The sequence below is a fragment of the Bemisia tabaci genome, chromosome 9 (assembly GCF_918797505.1).
Source record: "Bemisia tabaci chromosome 9, PGI_BMITA_v3".
Lineage (NCBI taxonomy): Eukaryota > Metazoa > Arthropoda > Insecta > Hemiptera > Aleyrodidae > Bemisia > Bemisia tabaci.
This window is the reverse complement of record NC_092801.1, coordinates 29303212-29321546: the sequence shown is the minus strand read 5'-3', so window position 1 is coordinate 29321546 and position 18335 is coordinate 29303212. Positions and strand designations below refer to the sequence as shown.

At 38.5% G+C, this 18335-nt stretch overlaps 2 protein-coding genes across 2 annotated transcripts in view; both read left to right on the top strand.

Moving 5' to 3' along the window:
- Positions 1 to 5318: 5318 nt before the first annotated feature.
- LOC140225520 (fatty acid synthase-like) lies at positions 5319 to 17713 on the top strand. Its single transcript, XM_072304709.1, has 5 exons — positions 5319 to 5975; positions 9964 to 10113; positions 12943 to 13107; positions 14747 to 14947; positions 17469 to 17713. The coding sequence occupies exons 1-5, from the start codon at positions 5840 to 5842 to the stop codon at positions 17711 to 17713; spliced, it is 897 nt and encodes a 298-aa protein (XP_072160810.1). The 5' UTR covers positions 5319 to 5839.
- The window catches only part of LOC140223776 (fatty acid synthase-like), a 21401-nt gene continuing 17816 nt past the window's right edge, over positions 14751 to 18335 (top strand). Inside the window, exons 1-2 of the mRNA XM_072304708.1 lie at positions 14751 to 14947; positions 17469 to 17708. The gene's annotated coding sequence lies outside the window, so the exon portion shown is untranslated. The remainder of the gene's footprint in view (positions 14948 to 17468; positions 17709 to 18335) is intronic.

The window sequence follows — 18335 nt, the reverse complement described above, 5'->3', positions numbered from 1 at the left end:
TCATTGGGCGTGTGAAAATAGGCTAACACGATGTTCTTACGGCCGTAATTAAACAAACAAGATGGCTGTTATCAGCAAGCAAATTTGAGGTTATGCTCAACTTACATCCTCCTGTGATTAAGGCGAAAGGCGAACTAACAGTGTTTTCGTGTGCTTTTTCAAGTGTTATTCGTAGACATGCTAGTTTAAATTGTTACTGCCGCATAATTGAAATTTTTATCAAATTTTAGCTTCTCATCGATGTTACGGTGAGCCGCCATCTTGTTTGTTTATTTACGGCCGTAAGAGCATCATGAAGCCTAAAAACTCGTTACCAATCAAAAAGCGGCACAGTTTTCCTGTAGGTAGTAAAAAGTAGAGTCCCTTTATACCCAGAGTTAAGACAACTCGATTATCAGGGACTGGCAGCTGGCCTTGGATGGCCATGGGGGCCGAAACGAGTTCACCCAAACGAACGATATTGAGGGATAAGGATCAGGAATCCTGCGATATCTGTCACACAAAAGCAACAACATCAACAAATTGATCAGTTAAAAAGAAAATGAGATTGGTTTGTGAATAATTTCTTAATCTATTTTCATTTTGGACCGATGGAAATAACAATTTACTCTTGAAAAACCACAATTAGGTAATATTTTCATTATTCTTGTTCACATTCGAGGTACCGCCATCTTGGTGCACTCGTTTCGGCCTCCATGAGCGAGAACCAATCAGAATTGGATTTTTTTTAGGCCACTTTCAGCCCAACCCTGGCCCAACCAAAAGTGAGTTGTCTTAACTCTGAGTATAAAGGGACTCTAGTAAAAGGATACGAATGGCCATACTTTGTCTATAAAGGTACTCTAGTTTCACCTGATATTTATAGACCATCTTTCGGGGGTCTCGTTTGTACTGCCTGAAGTAGCCGTCACGTCCGGAATCGAGTGTTTCCAGCAAGAGTTTCTCTCTGCGATCGTCTTCGTCGTAGATCATGTGGAACAGCTGGTCCTTTCCATTGCTGTCGGTGAAAATGAAAAGCCAGTGCCAGAACTCTGTGATGAGCAAATCGGGTCGTCGAGGCTGAGGGCACGTCAGATGAAGGAGGGACCACAGTAGGAAGAGACTGGATTTCACTGCGCGAGAAATGCAGGAATAATGAAAAAAATCAAGAATAGTCAGTTCTAAATAACGAAAAAAGGATGTCAACCCAAAGGAATAAATTGGACGTATCTCTGTCAAACGGAACTAAGCGCCATCGGGGGAGCACTGAAAAAAAAAACACATTGGATATTGAGTCCAAACTCTTGAAAACATTGATAAGAAAAAATAGGTACTCTCGATTCGATCGGATTTTTGCATGAATCAAAACGAAATCCGCTTAAATTAAGAGGCTCGGTTCTTGATTTAAGCTAGATTCTGATTGAATCAAGAGTACGTTTTCATGTCGATGTTTTTAAGAGTCTGAAATCTATATCCAATGAGGTTTTTTTCCAGTGAGGAAGGTATAGGGGGGCATGGATTGGCGGCGGAACAGCGTGGAGGCTATTTCAATTACAATCTTCGATCGCATTGCTCAGGCGCAGTGATACATTTCTACGTACTCTCCAGAATGCGTGAGGTATAACGCCACAATTGAAGGCGCTTTTGGAGACGGCAAACTTTCTATACGGGGATTCTCGCGTCGCATAAAATTCGGAGCATGAGATAAATGGAATGACGGATCTTACGAGCTAGTGCGACAGTTACTCAGTGCGCACACCTCCTCGTTTTAATTTATTATTTATAAGGAACTTTCTATTTTATTTATGATCAGTGTGTAATTTTCCCGGATGTGTTTCCGTTCCATGATTTATTGGGATTTCTTGTAATTTAGTCTTGATTCCTGTTCCTTTTATTTAGTTGTATTTTTCACAGTGTTTTTATTTTTAGTTCTTCCGTAAAAATTATTTAAAACAATTCTAGCTTAAGCACACTTAAACTATGCGTTCGAAACTGCAATACCAGCAAAGGAAAACCAAAAGGTAGAGGCCAGCGGGGAGGGTACTACAGTCACAATCTTCGATCGCATTGCTCAGGCGCAGTGATACATTTCTACGTACTCTCCGGAATGCGTGAGGTATCACGCCACAATTGAAGGCGCTTTTGGAAACGACAAACTTTCAATACGGGGATTCTCGTGTCTCATAAAACTCAGAGCATGAGATAAATGGAATGACTGTTCTTACGAGCTAGTGCGACAGTGATTTAGAGAGCACCCCTCCTCGTTTTAATTTATTATTTATAAGGAGTTTTCTATCTTATTTATGATCAGTGTGTAATTTTCTCGGATGTGTTCCCATTCAACTTGAGCTTTTCATACACATAATTTACTGGGATTTCTTGTAATTTATTCTAAATTTCTGTTCCTTTTACGTAGTTGTATTTTTCACAGCTTATTTATTCTTAGTTCTTCCTGAAAAGTTTTTTAAAACAATTATAGCTTAAGCACACTTAAACAATGCGTTCAAAACTGCAATAGCGGCAAAGGTAACCCGACAGGTAGAGGCTAGCTAGGAGGCTACTTCAATTACAATCTTCGATCGCATTGCTCAGGCGCAGGAATACATTTCTACGTACTCTCCGGAATGCGCGGGGTATCACGCCGCAATCGAAGGCGCTTTTGGAGACGGCAAACTTTCTATACGGGGATTCTCGCGTCGCATAAAATTCGGAGCATGAGATAAATGGAATGACGGATCTTACGAGCTAGTGCGACAGTTACTCAGTGCGCACACCTCCTCGTTTTAATTTATTATTTATAAGGAACTTTCTATTTTATTTATGATCAGTGTGTAATTTTCCCGGATGTGTTTCCGTTCCATGATTTATTGGGATTTCTTGTAATTTAGTCTTGATTCCTGTTCCTTTTATTTAGTTGTATTTTTCACAGTGTTTTTATTTTTAGTTCTTCCGTAAAAATCATTTAATACATTTCTAGCTTAAGCACACTTAAACTATGCGTTCAAAACTGCAATAGCGGCAAAGGAAAACCGACAGGTAGAGGCCAGCGTGGAGGCTATTTCAATTACAATCTTCGATCGCATTGCTCAGGCGCAGTGATACATTTCTACGTACTTTCCGGAATGCGTGAGGTATCACGCCACAATTGAAGGCGCTTTTGGAAACGAAAAACTTTCCATACGGGGATTCTCGCGTCGCATAAAATTCGAAGCATGAGATAAACGGAATGATTGATCTTACGAGCTAGTGCGACAGTGATTCAGTGCAGACACCTCCTCGTTTAATTTTATTATTTATATGGAACTTTCTATTTTATTTATGATCAGTGTGTAATTTTCTCGGATGTGTTTCCGTTCCATGATTTACTGGGATTTCTTGTAATTTATTCTTGATTTCTGTTCTTTTTATTTAGTTGTATTCTTCACAGCTAATTTATTGTTAGTTCTTCCGTAAAAATTATTCAAAACAATTCTAGCTTAAGCACAGTTAAACTATGCGTTCAAAACTGCAATCAAAGGAAAACCGACAGGTAGAGGCCAGCGCGTCGCGTCGGGCTCATTCGTTCCTATGCTCGCAATGCTTTTCCATGGCGCTTAGTTTCGTCTGACAGAACGCGCTATCAGGGATTCTAAATTCCTCAAAAGAAACTCAAATTGGCGATTAGTTCCGTTCGGCAGAAATAATTCCAATTGCAACAAAAACTGTTTTGCAGGAATCTCTTTAGTTATACTACTTGGAGTACGTTCTAAGAGTTAGACACGGTTCAACGACCGTAAGGGGGGAGAGGGGTGTTCGGCGGAGGGGCCTGATGGCTCATTCGGGTTTCTTACTTATCATGGCAGAGTGGCGATTAGATGTCGTAGAGCAACCCAGTGCGCCGTAAAAGCGAATAATCTATACGAATTCAACAGCAGACATCAGGATTATTAAGCAGGGGGTAAAAGCAGATTTGACGTATCAGGAGGCAGTCACTAATTGCATTAGACGGTACACTAAAATTGAAACTTGTTATAAATTTTTATTTTTCCTTTGAGCTATGTTGAAAAGATCACAGAGCAAAGTGGTAAACTGTTGTTAGATGCTGGCACGAACTACAGGGCTAATAGTTTCCAAGCATCCTTGTCAAATAGCAACCCTAGCGATCAAATTGAATGGATAGCTGATAAAAATCCCCAACTCTCCCACGTCATTTCAAGTGAGTCCAACTTTACAAAGCCCTCAGCTGACTTTAGTTTTTTAAGGCTCTAAGAGGTTAGTTTTACGACACCCCCCCCCCCCTAATTTTTTGAAAAATCGTCGTTTTTCCAGATTTTGACAACAATTTTGGAACAAAACTGAAAAATAACTAAACACCATAATTTTCAGGGTCAAATTCATGTTTTGCCTTAAAATTATCTAGATCACAAATTAAAGGGGAGCTCAAGGAGATCTTGGATATTTGAGGGCGGAAAACTTGGTTTTTTCCCTTAAGAGATCCACAATCCCCCGAAACCCTTGAATTTTCCCTTCAACCTGAGATTTTAACATTTTAAAGGCCATATATGAATTTCATACTAAAATTTAGGGGGGAGGGGGGTATGAGAAATGGTCCAAAAACGTCGCCGGATTGCAGCACAAACTATGATTTTCCCGTTAGTGTCTGGGTGGCCGCAACTTATACTGTGGATACCTTGCGAAAGAAAAACTTCATAGAGGAAAAAAATCGTATTTTGACCGGACTATATAAACGACTGAAAAGTATATTTTCAAATTAGATAGGCAATAAGGTTAGAGCTATCATCGTGCTCCATTTGACACGTGTCGCACACGACTCACAATCTGTCTCAAGGATGCGAGACCTCTTGAATTTCCAAAAGACAATGAAGTCTTTTGAACTGTGTCTCATTTGAATTTTAAATTGACGGATGGTTAACTCTTTCATAATATCGTCTCCCATCCTCTCAATTGATCCAATTGATGATTGATTGTTAATGTTGCGTGGGATACTTTGATGTGGTCGCGTGCGCATTTTTTATTTCTTTATTTTTTAAGTTTTTTAAATTTTTGAAAATTAAACATTTGGAGGATTTAAGTTTTAGTGCCCAAAAAGTCCAATTTAAACATACTGCAAGGTGAAATTAATGGAAACATTACTATCTGCGCTTCGATTTGTGTGATTTTTATTTCAGTATCTTCTCAGTGAAGACGAGGTTTCCAGCTGTTTTATTCAGAAGTGCTTTTACTTGCAGTGCAGAATTTTAAGACAGTTATACCACTAGAATAATGTTAACTATCAGGCAAGATAGCTGATAAACCAAGTCACATACAGGTAAGCAAACTGCCAAGGAATTTACAGCAATAACTTACACTCGAGTTGCTTCTCATTTTTGTGCGAGTCGACCTATGGCTCAATCTTTGCAAGAGACAACTTATTTTTGTTGAAAAATGGAGAAAATGTATAAACGGTGAAATTACAGTACCATGCATCTCGATTTGCAACGTGGTAGATTTTTTGCTCTGTTTGACTTCTTCTACAGATACAACTGATAATTGGCATTGACCAAAGTAGCTCATGATTTTTTGCCCTTTTATGACTACTTCAACTATGATTTAGCAGGAATTCCGAGAGTGTTTAAAAATTAAACATGGGCCGGGTAGAAATAAGGAAACAGTTTCAGATGAAGCTCCGCAAAATTCCGATTCGATTAAGCCCTCAACTTATCTTCTCTGCGTTCATTTTTAGAGGGAGCGTCCTTTTTTCCGGAGACGGGTCACGTTTAATTTCTCGCGAATATTCCATCATCAAATTGATTTTCTCTCTCTCTGTCTCTCTTCCCTTTCTACACTCAAGTTCTTGGACCAGCACTCGAGGTTTTCAACAATGAAAGCGAAGGTCGAGGTGGTCATTTCCGGAGCTGCAGGTGCATTCCCAGAGTGCAAGAGTATTCCCGAGTTTGAGGATGCACTATTCAACAAAACAGATCTCGTCACCAATGATGACCGCAGATGGAAAGAAAGTAAGCATTTTCACAAGATGTTCATCCTGACTTCGAATACCTTCTCGCTCATTCTAATTAGTCTACTTGAAAAGTTTTGTACGGGTACGCAATACAAAGGACCGTGTCCTAGGTCGTTCTTCAAACAGCTACCTATCTATGGAAACTACATGGTTTCTTTTGGCATTATGGAAGATTTGAACCGCGTTAGGCCGAAAGGAACCAAGCAACATGAGCTACAGTGGCGTGGCGTGAATTGCGATGTATCGATTGTTTTGCAATTTAAACGTATGGTAAAGAATCGATTATTAAGGTGTTCGAAGCGAACACCCTGTTCATCGATCATTTTCCATAGGTTTAAATGGCATAACAATCGATATATCGCAAAGCACGCCACGCCACTGATGAGCTATTACCATATTTGATTGGGCCATTTAAATTTTTACATAAAAACGGTTGTGTGGATTTTTTGTGCAAATTTCAGTAAATTTTCTGGATGGTGCGAAGCAAAATTCAAATTTTAGAAAGAATCCGACAAACGTTCTCTTGTAAAAAAAAAATTAAACTAATCAGTTAAATTTGACAATAGCTGATGTGGCTTGATTCCCTCCTGCTAATTGCGGTCCATTTTAGGAAATCTTTTAGCATAGCATCATAGAGAGGACAATTTTTGCAAGCTACACAACTCAGCAGTATAATTTTTAGAGATGGATTCTTGCAAGGGATTATGATAATTTAATAAACGCAGGAAGTGCAAACAACAATATTAAAGGTTTCAGGACATTTTGTCAACGAATTTTTGTCCGCGCACCTTTTTTGTCCAGTAGTTTACGCCCACACGTAAATTAAGCAACAGTGACTTGGTCCAAGCGTTATATTTGAGTCGGTATGTAAAATTATATTGACAATATGGAAATGAGAAATTGAGAGAAAAAGGAGGTGTTGTTATGGTTGTTCATTTTTTAAATGAAATGTTATTACTTTCTCCTTTTGAATCATCTTTTTAAATTGTCATTGGTGAATATTTGGTTTTATTTCTATCCTTAAAATATTGAATGTACAATGTACCTTATATATGTGTAGGTACTTTTTTTTGTTTTTTTATTTTTTTCTTTACGAAATTATTACTTCATTTTGAAAATCATTTATACTTTTAAAACGTGACAAATATTTATAAAACCTTTTCCGAGCGACATTAATCTCAATGGGCCGCAGTCGTGCCGACAGAAACTTCAAACAAGCAGTAAGCTCCAACGCATTCGCGTCGGAAAGCGGCTCTGGCGACGGTAGTTGTAGTCAAGAATGAGGGCCTAGACACATTTTGTCATTGATGTACAATCCGACAACTGTCGATTCATGTTTTGTAACTTAGCAGAATTACAAAGCCGGTGTATAAATGTGTATTGGCCCTTGATATGCAGAATGCATGGCACTATCACTTGTTGTATACTTTTAATTTTGAAGGCTCTTTGGAGGTCCGCATCCTAAAAAATCTCTTTCACATTTTTTTTTTTAACTTGTCGTTGTGATTGGGCGCCAATTTCTTTCAATTGAGTGATCATCTTCTTTTTTTGTCAAATAACTAGTTTGTGCAACAATAAGACTGAAACTGACTCTAACTGAAATTTTGTCTTTTTAGATATTTGGTTATTTTGTATTTATTAGATTGTATATTTTCACAGCCCTGTGATAAGAAACTTTGGAATGCATGGTTGATTAGTCGTTTAGCGAGGGTGCAAAAATTTGCCTGTTTTCAACTTGGCAACGCTGTAGCGCGCGGGAAAAATTTCGGGTGAACTTGCCAACGCCGGAAAAAGGCGTGTCTTGTGATAGGGATTGGAACAATAAAAATTCGCCCCGATGGCCACGATAGTTGTTAAACGTTTACGGTTTCCTTGGTAACCTTTGTTTGCTATCAGCTGATATCGAGTAATATGCCTAGGAAGCTCCAACCACTGCATTCTTCCAAAAAACCGCGAAAACTTTAAAATTCAAAATTTCAAATTTTGAACGTAAAGTACATTTTTTCCATCACGAGATTAAAGCACAGACAAGTTTTGAATTATTGACTGTATCACCATGATTCCAAAAATACACTACACAACATAGCATTGGCTAACAATAAAACAATATGCAATAAAATAAAGTCATGACAAGGTACATAGTCGAAAATGGCGCCGATTCCCATCAACCAACGCGCGGTCTCTCCAATGTAACATGGTCCATTGATACTCCCCAGCTGGGACCGTCCGGAATAGCAGCTCTAGTGCAAGCACCAGAGCCGCTAAAATGAATAAAAGAGGGGGAAAAAAACCAAGAAGCACGCAATCTTTAGTTTTAACCCATTTGTACATCGATATTTTAGAGTTAAATGCGTCAAATTTTGAGCGTTTCGTAGCGCGTACACCTCGCTACAGCACAAGAAAAGCACAAAATGTAAAAGAAAATATTAAAGTGCTTTGGAAATCATTAAATTTGACACGGAACCAGCAATATTTAAAAAACACACATTCTATTATTATTCTCATTCGATAAATTAATACACATTTGTTTCCTATCAATTTAAATGAGAATAATCAATGCAGAGTGTGCAAACATTTCAAAATCATGAGTTAAAAAACGCTGACTATGCGAGTATAAATATTACAGCCTATGAGAGCGGAGCGGCGTGCTGCCAGCGCGAGAGGCTCACTGGCGCCTACAAACCTAAGTGGATACTTCACGCATTGCACAATGTTTGAAGTATCCACTTAGGTTTGTAGGCGCCAATGCGCGTTTCGCGCTGGCCGCCCGCCTGCCGTGCGGCGGCGCCTGAAGCAACTATTTCACAGAAGAGTTGTGTCAAGAGGTGTTGCACAGTATTATACGAAATTGAACGTATTGAGAATGACAGGCATCCTTTAAAAGTACAGATCTTTCCTCGCAAAATAAATCAAGATACTTATCGTACACAGGAAAAATCTAAGAGCCTTTAGCTGAGGCATATATAGAGGTTTATCCGGTTCAGGTATAACAAGGTGGGAATTTCTTGAATGATAATTAAGTCCTGTCATACCAAAGAGGTTTAGAGATTTTTAGTGAATTTTGTCTCATGGAATTGACGCTGCCCCATTTTTACCAAAACTCTCAACTATATATTATTCTCCGTCGGACTAAACAGACAAAACAAAAAAAACAAGCAAACCCTTATTCTCCCAAGACATTATATATTTTCATCCAAAAACGTCGTGAGCAATTAGTGTCGTTTGTATTTTCATGTGGGCCAATTAACTTTGGGTCTCAACTGGCACGTGGACCAAAACTCCCGTGCCGAAAAAAAGCGTGGACATAAATTATTGGAAAAAAACAGGTGCGCGGACAAAAAATCGTTGACGAAATTTCCTATAACCGTATTAAATCAATTCCGGCGTCCAATAATTTCAAGTTGTATCTAAACCTGCCTCGAGGCATCAGATTTATCAAAATCATTGAATTTTTTCTTTTGTTTTTTGAGTTTTTCAGTGACAAACCGTTATAATCTTCTACGAGGAATACGAGAACCCATTTTCAAAGGCAAACTGCTGAGTTTTAATTCGAAAAAAAATTCTAATGTTAATTGGATTACATTTTGGAATTCGGAACTACACTTTCTAGCTTATCTGTACCAACACTTATGCTCGATTCAAAAGTCATGTGAACGTAATTCTGCCAAACGGAACTATGTACATTATGAAGAGAGCCCTGTTATGTATTAATGCTCATGGGTCTCAGGGCTCATGCCTTGGTGCACATAGTTCCGTTTGGCAGAAATACGTTCGTGTAAGCTCTCAAAGTTCCAGCCTGGCTCGGTATTTTCCACGCGAGAACTCTGCTCTTTGACTCCATAGCACCGAGACACGTATTCTCTTCTTGTGGATTTTCTTTCCTCTTTCTGTTCTTTTGCTAAGTATTTGACATTCTTGGAGATTGGAAGAATTAATTTGAATACCACTTCTTCACTATTGACTAACATAGTTTTATTGATTTTTAGCCCCTGGATATCCCAGTCACTGCGGTAAAGCGTTTACTCACGAGAAGTTTGACGCACTTTTTTTCAAAGTTCCATTTAGTTCACCCACTACTATGGATCCTCTAGCAAAGAAATGTCTAGAAACAAGTGTGGAAGCTATTATCGATGCGGGTATGTCAACTTACGCCTCAGATAGATTAGATCATACATACTGTTTTTGTACACATTTATCAATGCGTCGATTGCGTAAGAGACATGAATGAATTGAATCTTCCAAGTCAGCACGCATAAATTAAAAGATACGAGGATGGTCTAATATAGCACAGAAACCTTTACTCATTTGCCTATTAAATTTTAAATTTGAATTTTAATCGATTCGATGCTGTCATCAATGAACTGAAAATCACATTTTATAACACCTACAGCTCACTTCAATACTTGAAGTGTTTGGAAGCCATGGACACAAAGTAATTGTTATGCCGTCTTCCGTTTGTCATGGGAACGGAGTTCCCCATGATATTAGAATCGTTCCGTTGCTTTCGCTATGGGATTCCCTATACCTCTGCGACCTTGAGCGTTTCGCCCAGTCTCCGATTTTTGGTTGATTTTCCGATGTATCAAAAACCGTTGTATTTTTTAGCCAATCATGTCTCTACGTCAAGTTGTGTTGATTGCTAAAATTCGCTTTCAGCGAGTTTTTTTCCACCTTGAGATGTCGTGTCTGACTGGTAAATCTGCGCAGAACCACGAAGTTCCGTTTTTAGGCAAATTCTTTTTTTTGGGAGGTTCTGATTGGTTATTTTTCGCCATCAGTTTTCTGTTCGTTGGTGCAAAAGATCGCCTACCTCGTTGCTCTTGAGAAGCCGCCATTATCCCACCTCAAATTTGAAAAATAGAAGTAAAGAAATAATAACCATCGTACAAGGTGGAAAATTGTTCTGGAGGACTCGTTACGGATATATGAGCCAAAATCAGAACTCGATTGATTGATTTAATCCATGAATACAGAAATATCGCCTCAGCTTACTGCCGCGATCGGAATGCATGCTTGGATGAACCTCGAGACACATGATAGCATAGGTAAACAATGTCTCACAGAGAAAGGCGCTTAGCTCATTTCTTTCATATCGCAGGAGCTACAAAGCGTCGAAAACAACTCTTGTGATAAGCCCCGCCCACCGTCAGAGTTTTTTGTATGCTATTTTTACACTCTCGATCGCGGAGCCGTGATAGCCTGGTTGACTAAGTCGCCACATTTTTATGAAAAGGAGCGGGCAATAGGCAATCGGGAGTTCGATACCCGACGATGGGTGTTACTTTTTAATGGTTGTATTGAATGTTTTAGACTAATCATCAAAAAATACTTAATACTGGATGATAAATGTGCGAAAATTCTCTCGTGAGTTAATATGTTAAACATAAATACTGGAATATACCTCCTTCATATAATCAGCCACATGTTCACCCAAATTAATGACGTTATTTTCTTTTTTCAATAAAGTTAATTTGCATTCAACGTTCGTAAGTTAAGCAAAAAGTACCTATTGATACAAATAGAAAGACATGAAAATAGTATGTCTAACATTTCAGTTGTTTTTTTTTTTTATTTATTTTTTGTTTTTTTGTTTTTTCAATAAAACAAATTGACTGGGACTAGAATCATTGTATCTCTGAAGACAAAAGCTAAGTTTTTTGATACAGAAATACTAATATATTCATCCTTTATATAATCAGGGAGATGTTGACCCAAATATTGATGTATATTTTCTCTGTTCGCCCAAATTAATGATGGTATTTTCTTTTTTCAATAAAATTAATTTACATTCCACGTTCTTAAAGTAATATTTTCTCCAAAATTCAGCAAAAAATAACAATTTATACCTACGCAAAAAGTAAATAAATAATAAATAAATAAATAAAGCAATGACATGAAAGTAGTATAGGTACACATCTAACATTTCAGTTACATCTATTTGAATGAAAAAAATGGCAACTTAGGAAGCACATAGGTCACTTATGATGCGTATTCGGGCATATGCGTAGAGTAAAAATATCATACTTTACGCCGAAAAAACGAAACTGAAAGTTAAATGCGTTAACTTCCGAAAACCATACATAATCCAACGAAAATAAATAATTGGTAAATAACAGCTTTCTTGTATGCAAAGAAAAAAAATTAAAAATGTTAAAAAAGAGATGTCGACACAAAATTACATAGCCCCTTCAATTCTGAAGATACTACAAACGAACTGTACCTTAACATTTTCATATCCCAGAAGCAAAAGTTCCCATGACGAATATTGCTATCGCTAGCGATTGCAAAAACCAACTTGTTCTGTAATTTAAATTTATTCATCGACATTTCTTTGACACAAATATGTCACTACCACTATAAAAATGGACGAATTCGAAATTCTTTCTCTCTTGGACCCGTTTGTGTCAATTAAGCTGTATAACACTAATTAGGGGCAAATAAGGTGTAAGTGGTCATTGTAGGCAGAGCGCATTTCTTTCATACATTTTTCATATTCATACATGAATTCAATGCCTTTCTCTCATATTTGCACATGTGAAAGGTTTCACTTGAATATTTACTTCTGTTTATATTGGTTTCACTCACTTATGAAACATCTAATGAATGCCAGTGCAAGACTGAATGGGAAGCAAGTTAAGCTCAGTCAGCTTGCAGCTTGTAGACGAGTGTGATCTACTGATGAGATGATGAGGTCTAAAAATACCCAAAACGTCATAAATCTCTCGGCGTGACTTCAACTTAATATTAAAATGCAGGCTGCCTGAATTGTACACTCTGCCCCTTCAGTCTTGCCCTGATGCTCATTACACTTCAAAATTTTTGACTCTGATTGAAAATTTTCGCACTTTTTGGCCCTGTTTTGGCCGTAAAATGGTGTGGATCCAGCACTATTCTACTAAGTTATTTATGTGTTTATATTAGTCAGATGACTATTTTAATCGCTCGTCATGATCACTCATTTTCAGGAGTAAATCCAAAGTCACTAGCTGGTACGCAAACAGCCGTTTATGCTGTATACGACTTTAGTGAATTCGAAATGAGCGTGGTTGACGGGCAATCACAAAGAGCGCTCCTCGGCATCGCCCGAACGTTCGCAGCAAACAGACTTTCATTTACTCTCGATTTGAAAGGTTGGTTACATATGTATTTTTTAAAATCAAAGACGAATTGATCAATTTCAGAGAGGAACCAGCCCATATCAAGTCTCTTCTCATATATTCAATTAGTGAGTGAAGTCCCCGTTTCCCTGGCACAACTTCATGAATTCTTTTAATATCCTGCATACTGATCATGTTTGGAAAAAAAAATAGAAGAATAAATAAAAGAAATGCTTGTGCTAAGCCCTCTTCGCCGATTATATTTTGTTTGTAAGTGTGGCTGTCCATGGAAAAGGGATTGGTTTGCAGAGGAAATTTTTTTAGTAAAACGGTTATTGTTGAGTTAGAACATAAAATTCGATTTTGAGATTTTGTGCGCAAACTTCTTCTACGAGGGTAATCCAAAAAGTCTTGCACGTTTTTCTTTCATTTCAAAACTGTTAAAGATAGGTTAATCCAATTATATATGTGCAGAGAACCAGGCTCTTAGTTTTGCATTTCCTAGGTAACCTAGGAAATGTTTGTGTTGCAAGGTAAGATTGGTCGCAATCACGGATTGTAATTCGGAAAAGCAGGACGCCTGCAATTTAGTGTGTATGCAACACGGACGTCCCTCGACCACGAATAGTTGCTATTGAATAAGCCGAGGCGCCTTCAATTTTTTCCGCCTATGACAATTGAAGTTACCATTTTACCATGCCACTATATTTGAATGTTGCCCTTGTTCGAAGATGAAGAAACTTAAATTTTAACGAAAACTAAAAGAAAATAAATGAACGCAGAAAATATAAACAATAAGGCTGTTTTTAGTGGCTGTCACTCTTTTGATTTTATTGGCAACTTCTTTGAATACACTATTTTAATTTGTTTCCTTTTAAACCATTGGTTAAGAAATGAGTACACATCTATTGTATTAAATACTCAATTATTGGACTTGTCAACGTACCTAATTAGTATAATTTTTTGGAGTCATTATAAACACAAATGCGCAGATTGATATGGGCGCTAAAAATTTAACTTTTTTTCATGATTATTACAGTTCATACACTGAAAAAAAAATCTCGGTGTATTTACTAAGGAAAGGGTAAAATTACCAAGAATTCAGGGTTCTATTTGATCCCAGTTTTTTCTTGGTAAAATTACCATTTATGGAATTGGTAATTTTACCGAGAAATCTCTGTAAAATTATTGAACTTTCTCGGTAATTTTACTGGACCTTGGTAAACACGCCAATATTTTTTATCGACTGTGGTAGAATTACCGAGATAAAATGGCAAAGTTACCGGGAATAGATTACCAATAAAAGTGGTATTCTTACCTGAAAAAAAAACGTAAAAATACCGGTTTTTAGGTAAGCTTACCTGTCTGTCTTGGTAAAATTACCAATAATTGTTAAAAAAGTGAGATGGTAAAGGTACCAGACGGACCTTGGTAAAAACGCCGATAATTTTTTCTCAGTGTGCAGTAAATACAGTTAATAATTACAGAATTTTCAAATATTCTGTCTACGAATGAATTATCGTTTATAAGCATATATCCATTAGAATTATTTTACACCCAATAATTATTAATGTGTGAATAATTACACTCCTAGCAGAAAGTAATCGAACGCCAGGGGTGTCCCGATGGGTGTCTGAATTGATTTTTGATTTGAAGGTCTGGACTTTTGCAGGTCCCAGTTTTACCGCTCTGGGAGGTTATGGACAAACCTTCCATTTCATCGACGAGGCGAAGGGTCAGTTAGAAGAAGGAGAGATAGATGCCGCGGTAATCGTGACTGCCAACTACATCATGTCACCCCGCTCTTTGGCCATATTACACAGCATGGGCTTGGCTGCCAACGACGGGAAATGTAGATCTTTCGACGAAAATGGTAAACTATGATTCAATACGCACCAATATGTGAAAGAATCTTTTACCGAGGGGTAGAGTCTGAAATCAGGCTGTGCTCGAATTGGTTTTGAAAAAAGAGGTTTGAAAACTACGTAAATCCGCCAAATAATGTAAATGGAGACCTTTGTGATACACTGGAAAAAAAAGTAGCTTGGATCAAGCATGATGATTCTTGAATTTGCCGCTAAGAATTTTTTTATCTTGCTTTAAGCTGACTTTTTCTTCATACAAGAAAAATAATGTTCGGGTTAGGCAAAAATCTAGCTTAGCTATACAACCAGAAAAATTCTTGATTTAAGAAGAAATACGGCTTTATTAGAAGCCGTTCTTGGCGGCAAATTTAAGATTCTTATTTTTGTCAGTGTACAGTCAAATAAAACCTCTTTTCCTGCATTTTTGGATGTTGGCCGCAATTTTCAACGTTTTGTTCTATCCTAAGAGCTACTCGAAGTCTAAGATGGCTGAGATGATCAGGAATGAATCCATTCTGGATCCATCCAATGTTACCATTTCCTCCCTGTAGAGACTCTCGAGTTTCAGTAATGGGTCGCTAAACCATGAACAAATTCTAGCATGCGAATAAATTTCTCTCAAGGTGAATGACGAAGGAAGCAGAAGAAAGTCCGGCAATAAAAACGCGAAAAAATAACGCAAACATCCAGAAATATGCTGTTCAAAAAGCGCAGCTTTTTCCCAATTTCAAAACGCCCCGGTTTCGCGTCGAACCGAATGATGTTATCCGGCACCGATCAGAGGCGAGGACGGGTTTCCACGACTTTTGTCATGTGTCATTCTACTCCTCATAAATGGAAAAAATATGGAGGTCAAAAGTATATCTTCAGAATCAAAGACTCGAATATCATTTATGTTATATGTAGTTCCATATTGAAATACGTTTTATTTTAACAGACATCAGTGGAACATGAGAGGAGATAGCGATTTGACTGCCGCAGTATACATCACTTCCATCATTTTCCCACCATATTAGCGTATCTGTGATTCTCTCGAGTCTTCAGACTTTTAAAAGCGGACTTTACCGGATGTTGGCTCCAAAAATACGCAATAAATCATTATGTAATCTTTTCATCTGCATGAAGGAAAATCTATGACTTTATAAACCAATTAGTGTTTCATATGGGACACACTAATAGTCGTTAATGAACCAATGATCCTCGGTGTGTGAACCATACCAAGGTATCTCGTACCATACTAAGGTTCATATCGACGATGAAAGTCGGCAATCACATAACTCGGTTTGCGACGTCGCAGACTTCCTATCATACTTTATTTTTTAAACGGAAAACTACTCAACGGCAATTCTTTAAAACTGACGTGATTTTTCTCCTCTCTACGAGGAAAATTCTGCGAAAACCTTCAAGGAATGGTGTCAATTTGCTCTCCTTTAAAAAAATAACATAGAGGCGGAGATTTTCATGCAGACACCGCAAACGAGCAATGTGATTGCCGACTTACACCGTCGATATGCCATCACTATTGTATATGTGCTACTATTATATGTTGCCTTTACTACTATTAGTGGTGTTCCATATGAGCCACTAACAGGGCCGGATTAAGGGGGTGGCCACATGGGCCGCGGTCCAGGGCGGCAAATCTACGGGGCGGCAAAAATTTGCAATTTTTTAAAGTGTATATAGGTATAAAAAAAATCGGATTTATAAAAACAAAAATACAAACGAGAAAAGGCGACAAAATCTCTCATCTCCCTGAGAGTATAGTAATTTCTAATTTTGTCGTCTCTTAGTGATACAAGAGACAGCACCCTCAATAATTCGAGTTACGAGAGAAACCAAACACGCAATTTGGCCTAGAACGGCGCGACTTAGAGAGAAATGATAACGAGGACTTGAGATGAAAAGGAGAAGCCCTCGGCGCGGCGATCGGCATGTAACACATATTAGCGCCTACAAGACTGCACGAATACTTCACGCATTGCATCAAACACAGTGCGGTCATTTCGGTCAGCGTGAAACGGATAGCGCCAACAAGACTGCGTGAATACTTCACGCATTGCGTCCAACACGGTGCGGTCTGCGTGGCGCGGCGGCGGAAGTTAAAATCATTGAACCACATTTATGTTTGTTCTTTCATAATTTTTTCGTTCATTTCTTATGAATGGAAGGCCTTGTCCACACAGAGATAGGTTTACGGAACTTAACTTTCGCGCAAAGTTCCGTGAACTTTTGCTAGTAGTGTTGACAGGGCTTTCCCAAAAAATGTTTTCAACTACGAGTAAATGCGTCTTATGCACCCCTCCCCCGCTGGCACGCTCATTTGATGGTTTTTATCGAGTTTCAAACGAATGAGAAGGGGGCGGCAAAATATAGGCGGCCCATGGGCGGCAAGTAGGTGAATCCGGCCCTGGCCACTAACAGGTTTTTAAGCCATAGATTTTTCCCAGTGCGGTATTTCGGAATATTGAACGAAAACACGAGGTTTAGTGACTCATTGTGAACCTAAAAACGGCATCCTCATGTTTTCAGCCCACGGATACTCTCGGAGCGAGGGCTGCGTGGCGTTTTTCCTACAACGAGCGCCAGAGGCTCGCAGAAACTACGCGACGGTCATCGGGGCTGAATACAGGTTTTTCGGCACCAAAGAAGGTAGCGTTTTGGCATTCGACGGAGGACCAGCCAAAGAGATGCTCCGTCAACTCTACTCCAAGTGGAACGTTGACCCCAGCCGACGTCGGCTACGTCGAGGCAGACGGCTCCGGGATCAAAGTTAGTGTCATTCATGATCGTTAATTTGCAACTGTTTTCGTTTGCAAGTGACCGTATGAGGGTGCGCCTGAATGGAGATGTTACATGTGTGCGGAATTTGAGATTTATTAATTATTTAGTTCAATTATTTAATAGTATTTTTAAACAATTTTTAGCTCCTGAGGAGACGCTGATCTTGAAATGTTCAGCATTTCGTAAATTACAGATTGGAATTTGAAGTTTAGTCCCAAGATCTTCTAAGAACTTAAATTAATGACCCAGGTGATGTGCTTGATGCATACTGTTAAAGAATTAGAGGCACATTTCCAAATTTACAGTCCTTCAAAATGAGCTTTACGTGTGATTTTGCTAAAAACGGACCTTGCCCCTAGCCCCCCCCCCCCAAATTTTAGCGTACCCGGAAATCGTTTGACGTGCATGAAGAGACCATTTTAATATGGTCTTCTCTGCAAATTTTGAATGAAATCGAACAGATAGATTCCGAGATATCGCTGTAGACAGATTTGGGGGACGCCTGACGGACGGACACACATTTTTCAAGTATGGTTAATTTGACTCCTGGAACCTTAAAACGTCTAGAAATGATGCAATTTCAACTCCCCCCCTTGCAGGATGACAATACTTCCT